Genomic DNA, 8,792 nt, shown 5'->3' on the forward strand with positions numbered 1-8,792 from the left:
TAAATCTTTTAAAGTGGATTGTGTTATATTTTATAATAAACTCCCAAATTATAATAAAATATAAACTATTAAAAAATTTAAATATATCGTAAAAAATAAATTAACATCTAAGGCCTATTATAATGTGAAAGATTATTTGAATGATAAACATAGTTGGAATTAATATTCTAAATTTTATTAATGAATATTGTTATATTCATTTGAATGCTATTGTTTTACAGTGAATAAAGTTTTTTTTTTGACTTTGACTATTATTTATTTATGATGTGTCTGGATTGATGCATCTACTGTAGTCAACAACTAGTTTTTACGTTTTGTAAAGTATGTTTACCAGAGCGACATCTCAAGAGCAGGTTATCAACTGTAAAGTAGATCCTGTAGATGAAGCCACAACCTGACAGTTGAACAAAGCATACAAAAAATTTATCAGCTCAGTTGGAAAGAGCGCTCGCACGGAACGCGAGAGGTCGCGGATTCGAGTGCCGCATCGATTATAAAATTTTGTTTTCAAATTTCATTGGTGTACTAAAGCCGGTTCCTTAAGACTCAGTGGGAGATTCCTTTGCACAGGATGCCGGCTAGATTATGGGTACCACAACGGCGCCTATTTCTGCCGTGAAGCAGTAATGTGTAAGCATTACTGTGTTTCGGTCTGAAGGGCACCGTAGCTAGTGAAATTACTGGGCAAATAAGACTGAACATCTTATGTCTCAAGGTGACGAGCGCAATTGTAGGGCCGCTCAGAATTTTTGAGTTTTTCAAGAATCCTGAGCGGCACTGCATTGTAATGGGCAGGGCGTATCAATTAGCATCAGCTGAACGTCCTGCTCGTATCGTCCCTTATTATCATAAAAAAAAAACGAGTAGGAACATTAAGTTTAATTTCGGTAAATAGCTCACGAATATCAACGGTATTTTGGGCTACCTTAAATAAATACACGATCTCGGAGATGTTTCGCTTCTAATATTTTTAGGTAAAACACAGAGATTTCTTATATTAGGGGCCATCCATAAATTACGTCACACATTAAGGGGGGAGAGAGGGGATGAACGAAGTGTGACATTGTGACAAGGGGTCCAAAATTTTGTGACATCATATTATATATTTTCAAATATATCATATTTTATCAACGACTAGCTGACCCGACAGACGTTGTTCTGTATATAATAAATAAAATAATGTTTTTATATGAATTTGTCAATAATATATCATAACATTAAAAATTACTTCGTAAAATATGCACCCTGCTGTCGTAATGAAATTGTTTCACAGCAGAACTGTCAAACCGTGCGTCAATAAATTCTCTCATAGGAATTATGTATGGACACATCAAAGGAAAAACAAATTTGTTGTTTTTATTTAATTTAGCAGCATTTTCCTATTTATTCACCTTTTAAACCTTCTCTGGACTTCCACAAATAATTCAAGACCAAAATTAGCCAAATCGGTCCAGCTGTTCTCGAGTTTTAGCGTGACTAACGAACATCAATTCATTTTTATATATATAGATACGTCACTCAAACGGTTAGCTCAGTTGGCATAGCACTGGCGCGGAACGCCAAAGGTAGTGGGTGCGAGCCCGGATCTTTCATTAAATTTTATTTGTGTATTAATCCTAGAAGTGAGGGTTATCACTTTAAAAACATAACAAATTGTTTACTTTTTACGTTTTCATTTACATTTTTGACTTACATACTTGTTGTAACGCGCTATTTGTAATAGCTAAATAGAAGATACTGTAACCTATTGTAACACCAAATCTGTACCACATTTTATTTATTGGCAAATGAATGAATAGGAAAATATGAATTTAAATGAGACACAGAATATATTAATAACCCTTTACTTATTATTTATTTAGTTTGTTTCCGATTTATGCATGTTTAAATGTATTTATGTATGTTTAAGTAAGTATATTGTATTAAATATATCATTGTCTTGTAACCCATAACACAGGCTATATATGCTTAACTAGGGGCAAGATAATTTGTGTAAAAAGTGTGTCAATATTATATTATATTAATACAAATTCATTAAACACACATAAACAAAATATATGACACTCAATATCTGTTTCATTGTTATCAAAGAAAATAAGGTGATATTATCTACATAGCGATAATTTTTAAATGAAATAATAAATTGTGGACTGCTTGCAGATATTAAAAAAAAGGCTGATTCTCCGACACACCTTGATTTCTGACTCACTCACTGAGATAAAGCATCCGTCTTAGTATATTAGTTGCACTCCATAAAGTTTGTATTTTAACACCAAATCCAGTCTGCAGTTTTATGTGTGTTTGATGTTATGACAATTTTGAGGCTACAAATTAACATCACCATCCATCATCTCATCAAACTCGTTCTTCAACATTGATAAATCTGATCTATCTTTCTCTAGATCATCCAAACACTTTAGTGTCTTTTCAAATTCTTTAAACTTGTCCATGTCCAGATCTGAGTGTTTTTTTATCTGTTCCAATCCATCTATCGCATCATTAACTGCATCCAGGAGCTGCTTGTGACCCGATTCCTTATTATAACCAAAGTCTACATTTTTTGCTTCTAATCTATCTAAGCAAGCTTGCTCTGTGGTAGCTAGGTGCTTCATTACACTCTGTACATCGGATTGCTCGGTTAGTTCATGAAATTTTGTACAATCTTGAGTCTTAAGATCCAATAGCCTAAAATCAAAAATTTCTATAGATTTCGTTTATAGAAAAAATTTGATTCAATAGTCCAAGCCTTCTGTATCATCATTATTCAATACTTAATTTAAGAACAGATGTGACTTAGAAACCTTCAAGAAATGAGCCCATTCCCACCTTAAAGGTTGCCAACACATCTCTTGACACCTCCTGTTGCGGATGTTGATGGGGGGTTGCCTAACCACTCCCCATCCCATAAGCCTCTTGACCATTTTCCCCCTCTTACATAAAAAAGAATCATAGAAACAGATTATAGAAAAATCCTATGAATACAACCAATTATATTTAATATACACTACTACAGCAAGGCTTTCAATTCGTTAAGTCACAATAAGATATGGGAGGCCCTAAAAGAAAAAGGTATTGAAAGCAAGTACATAAGAATACTGAGGAAGATATACAACGAAAGTACAGCATGCATACAGTCAGAAAAGACAGGTGAACCATTTAGCATACAAAAAGGTGTGACAAGGAGACCCACTCTTCCCAGCAGATCTTGAAATGATATTTAGAATGGGACTAAATTGGGACGGATATGGAATCGACATTGATGGAACATGGCTAACACATTTAAGTTTTGCAGATGACATAGTTCTCGTTGCAAAAATCCCACAAATTTAAATTCAAATATTTTTATTCAAAATAGGATTTATAATCTCTTATTGAGCGTCAAAATCTACCACTCATTCAAAAGAGACTGCTTCAGACCTGAGAAGAATGGGCGCAAGAAAATCAGCGGGCTTTTTTTTTATATAAAATATGGATTACAATGTAATATCGTACAATAAACATTTATAATTAAAGAGCCTGAGGGTGTTCGCTTTAATCCCAGTCGGTGGTGTCATTAAGAAAATCGTTTATGCTATAATAACCAATCCCACACAAACTGAATGTCATGGCAAATGAACTGGAATTAGAAAGTCACACTATGGGATTAAAAATGAATGTGGAGAAGACGAAAGCTACGACCAACTGACCAAAGAAAGAAATCATGAGGGTTGGCCAAAGTGATGATTCTACAACATCATGTGGATGAATATGTCTGTCTAGGTCAAATTATTTTATATGGGAAAGAGGAGAAGAAAAAAATATTTGAGCATGAAAGATATAATGAAAGATAAAGAACTGCACATATCAATTAAATCTAAAGAGTTCAACACATGCATTCTCCCTGTATTTATGTATGGAAGCCAATCATGGGCCCTTACCAAATTGAACTTTAAGAAATTAAACAAATGCCAGCACTCAATGGAGCAAACCATGATGGGGATCGAAAAAAAAGATCGAGTTAGGCTAGAAAACATCAGAAAAAAAACAAAGGTTGTTGAACCTCCAGTTTCCTGATATTCTGAGTCTTGACACTGGAACAAATATCATGGAATGAGCTCGGCAAATGAGTAGAGGGAAGGAGAAGTGAAACAAAAAGGTTTCAGAATGCTATCCTAGGAATGGCATAAGAAACAGGGTAAGACCCCGCCAAAGATGGGAGGACCTGGCAAAATTGGCAGGAGTGACATGGAGCCGGGTTGCCAAGGACATAAAGAAGTGGAAAAGGTTGGAGGAGGCCTGGGCAGTGGGAGCCTCCTTTGCACAGGACGCCGGCTAGATTATGGGTACAACAACAGAGCCTATTTCTGCTGTGAAGCATTATTGTTTCAGTAAGTAGGGCAAAGATGCTAGTGAAATTATTGGGCAAACAAGACTTAACATCTATACTTAACATATGTATCAAGGAGACGAGCGAGGAGGAGTTTTTCAAGAATCCTGAGCGACATTGTAATGTGCAGGCCATATCAATTACCATCAGCTCAATGTATTGCTCGTCTTGTCCCTTATTGTCATAAAAAAACATGATATATTTGTTGTGCTTATAGTAATATATAATATAAATACTTACCTCTGTTGCTCCACAACAAATAATATATCCTTTAAACGACGATTAGTTTTCTCTATCTGCTGTATATGATCCATAAATCTACTAGACAATTGAGCCATCTGAACATCCAACTGGTTCTCTTCCCGCTTAATCTTCTGGTCTATCAAACAATCTTCTAGCATAGTTCTTAGAAACTGACTGTAAACAACCTGTTGTTGAAGCGTTTCTACTGGAGTACTAGCGTTGGAGACACTGGTTTTAGACTTACTTGACTCACCACCGTAAACAACCTGTTGTTGAGGCGTTTCTACTAGAGTACTAGCATTGGAGACACTGGTTTTAGACTTACTTGACGCACCACCGTAAACAACCTGTTGTTGAGGCGTTTCTACTGGAGTACTAGCGTTGGAGACACTGGTTTCAGACTTACTGGACGCCGAATGACATTTCATAAATGTTGTCGATCTTGATGGGACGTAGAGGTATTTTCATATTCCGTGCGGATGCCGATGATGGAGCAGACATTACTGAGAAGCTCTTCTCATTATTTGTTCTTTGCAGATTCATGCGTCTTTTGTCCATTTTAGTGATGATATATTTCAAAATATTCGTAGTTACAAGAAAATATACAATTGACAAGAATTTAAACTACCGTTGTCTGTTGATGTTAGCTTAGCTATCGTAACAACGGCATAGAATATAGATAGCAGTACATTGAGTATATACCTATTAAACCTTTGAAAATAATTTCTTATATGACTTTAAAATAACATTATATAGGTATCTAAACTGTTTAAAATCTAAAAACGCAATGAATAAACAGTCAACAGTGAGCTCCTACTGAGTACCGACACTGTCTTAAAAATTCTAATTGTCAATGTCAGAAATATAGGTGATACGTCAATGATATTGATTGAATATTTTGTATAAATTTCACTACATTATTTATTTACGTTTTTGGATTTGCACTGTATATGAGGATAATATTATTTATAAGTTGAAATTATAATTATGAATAATCATGAAACACCGCCTTTCTGTAATTTAATAATAGCTAGTCTCATAAAATATTCTAATTTTTGTCAGATGAAAAGGTCATTAACCTTTCCATTTCGATCGTAAAATAAGACTATAAAATCTATATTAAAGCTAATATATTTTTATATATCTAGAATATTTGGAAATAGCAAGAACGAGATATGATCGCGAAATTCGTGATGTACTTGTTTGTTATAAACTTACTGATGACTCCGTATAATGTTTTTAAAATTATTTATTCAATATATTCTTACCATTTTCCGTATACCAGCTACCGGCGTGATAAGCGTTGCGGCAAGACATATTTTTTAATTAACAACCAAGTAGCCTTAAAATTAATTATTTATGAAAACGCTAACAAAGGCATCTATTATTACGATTTACAAGAATACAAAAAATTAAAACTCAATTCTCATATAGATGTCAAATGTAAATAAATGACATTGACAACTTACCTTAGTACTCTTTATTTATTAAGGGCATTGACAACAAGATCATCAACTAAAACCAAATTACCATAAAAGAAGAATATTTAAATTATTTTTCAATACACTCGCTTACAAAAAAATACCGTTAGTTTTTAGGGAAAAAAGAAAGACATTGATGAAATGAAAAGTTAAACCAAGGTAAGACCTCCATTATATGCACATCTCAAATACCAGTACTGTAGTATGGCTATAACTTTGCTATTAGCAGTCTGCTTTACCATTCCTGAAATATAATATTTTGTTCACTAAGCTAAGGCATTATTTTAGAGTTGAACTTGTTTAGGCATGCTATGAGGAAAACAGAATGCCGCTATTTTTTAATTTTGTAACATACGCTGATATCCTATTACGTCAATAATGTTTCATTCGTGAAGAATCTTTGAGTTTGTTTGCTTTATTTAAATAATTGTTAAATGATAAGAAAACGAAATATATAAAATTTACCACACCACATGTCAATAATGTAGATACAAAACATTTGTTAAATGGAGACGTGGTAAAATCGGTGGAATCTTCTATATTTCCTTTAGTACATCCATTTTCTATAGTATATTTTATATTAATAAACCTTTGAAATAATGGTTTTAAACAACAAAATACCAATGATATTATAGTATTAAAAGAGGTAGATATGTCAGTAGCGCGCCGAAAATAAATCGCCTATATTGAGTCAATTGGTTAATTTGGTCGTAGGCGCTCTCTCGATACGAAAACGGTACACACGCGTTTGTTGTTGACAGAATTGCTTACAATTTGATATAGGTACAACATTAAAATGCCGTCTTGTGTGCCGATCGCTGCCATGCCGATCATAGATTAACGTACAGAAATGAGAAAATATTGATGCTGTCTGTTGATGCTGTAAAAAAGTCATTGTTGCAGTGAATGTAATAATTTTTAATAAACAAGTGCGTAAATAGGTAGCTGAACTATCAAACTACTAAAACAAGTTTTAGGATAGGTAGCGGATGTAGACAGTGAGTTCTATTTGTTTACGTAGGAGTTTTTTCAGTATATCCCTTGCTAACTGCAGAAGAATCAATGGATCATTTTCTTCTTCTCCCATTACCTTATTGTAATAAACCCTCTACAAAAAGACATTCATAAATAATATAAGATACAAAAAATAATAATTGTAATCTTAAAACTTTTTGGGAGCAGTTGTTAGTAAAATTATAAAAATGGGACCCTTACTGTTTTGTTTTACTGCTTAATAGCTTTTACTACATGAACTCAGGAATGAATCGTAATTTAGGCATAAATCATGGTGTACGGTAAAAAATCATATCTGAAGAATTAACTGTATTTTCTCCATACAAATACGAAGCAATTAGCAAATTAGAGTTATCTCTTTTTCGCTTGCGATTATTGTATTTACTATCCTTCTTTGACGTGTAATCATAATGTAGTGTGCTATTGCAATGTTAAATTATTCATGTGTGCGTTAGTGTATCATTTTCAAACACCGAATGTTGTCTACGTAACCTATCTATACTTTTAAATATCATTGGTTAGTTTATCATTTTCACACACCGAATGTTGTCTACGTAACCTATCTATACTTTTAAATATCATTGCAAAATACATGATGAAGATATTTGTTAAGACACTGATTGACAATAATTGACAAATTAGTTTAAAACATTATGAAACTCCGAGGAGTTTCAGACTAATATATCATTATTCAGGGCTGGAGAATTCTAGTCAATCTAATAATAATAAGTCAATTACGTAGTTCTGCAACCGACTCGGAATTCGTCGTACTCTTGATGTTCTTGTCGAAGCCGAGTCAGCTGATCAGAAGCTACGTTTGACTCGTTCTCCTGGCTATTGAGTGGTTCAGTCTCACGGTTAGCCTCTTCTGTAGCGATAGTATCGTGATAGTTATCATTACTTCGCTTCGACGCTTCTGCGTCGATTCATTTAATACATCAGGTGTTTTTTAGCTCATCAGCTAAATGGTGATTCGAGACCGTTGATTCTCGTCCATCAGCAAGGCGATTGTAGGAGTAGTCCGGATTCACGTGCAGTACTGTCACTTCATCAACGATTGGTTGATATTTATTGATGCGATTAAATTCACGCATTAGTACTTGTTCTGATTCTCACAGCCAAGTTGGTATGGATACTCCAATTGTCGATCTTCTGGTGTGAGTAAACATCCTTTCGTGCGGCGAGCAATAAGTGGCCGTGCACAACTAAGATCGAAAAGAGTGTAACGCTTGAGGATGTACTTGCTCCCAATTTTCTATAGGTTTATTTACTCGAGCGAAGTGCTAGCTGAATTGTTTTCCAAACAGTGCCGTTCAGTCGTTCTACTTGGCCATTTTCTCTAGGATTATATGGCGTTTTCCTACTAAAAGCGATCCCTCTTGAGTTCAATTTTTTTTTTGGCTTCAGTTGACATGAGAGGTTCCGCGATATGAGTGGAGGTAAGATGGTACACCGAATAGCATAAATATTTCATTTAAATGCCTTATGACCGTTGCAGAGCTCATATCAGCCCAAGGGAATGCAAACGGAAAGCGAGAGTACTCATCGATTACAGTAACAATATATTTATTTCTTGTATTGGAAGGAACTGGACCGAAATATTGAATTTTTTTGAAATTGTAATCGATACTAATGCTTTCCATGGGCGACGTAGCTTTGATAATTGTTCGGTCTTCTTGTGCCTTGTA

At 34.3% G+C, this 8,792-nt stretch overlaps 1 protein-coding gene across 1 annotated transcript; it reads right to left on the minus strand.

The window, feature by feature from the left end:
• Positions 1–1,828: 1,828 nt before the first annotated feature.
• On the minus strand, positions 1,829–5,358 carry LOC126975350 (uncharacterized). The gene is made up of 2 exons (XM_050823203.1): positions 4,607–5,358; positions 1,829–2,685 (listed from the first exon to the last, which is right to left on the minus strand). Exons 1-2 carry the CDS (start codon positions 5,035–5,037, stop codon positions 2,325–2,327), a joined length of 792 nt encoding a protein of 263 aa, XP_050679160.1. The 5' UTR covers positions 5,038–5,358; the 3' UTR covers positions 1,829–2,324.
• Positions 5,359–8,792: the final 3,434 nt, after the last annotated feature.

This window comes from Leptidea sinapis, chromosome 2 (genome assembly GCF_905404315.1).
Source record: "Leptidea sinapis chromosome 2, ilLepSina1.1, whole genome shotgun sequence".
Classification (NCBI taxonomy): Eukaryota; Metazoa; Arthropoda; class Insecta; order Lepidoptera; family Pieridae; genus Leptidea; species Leptidea sinapis.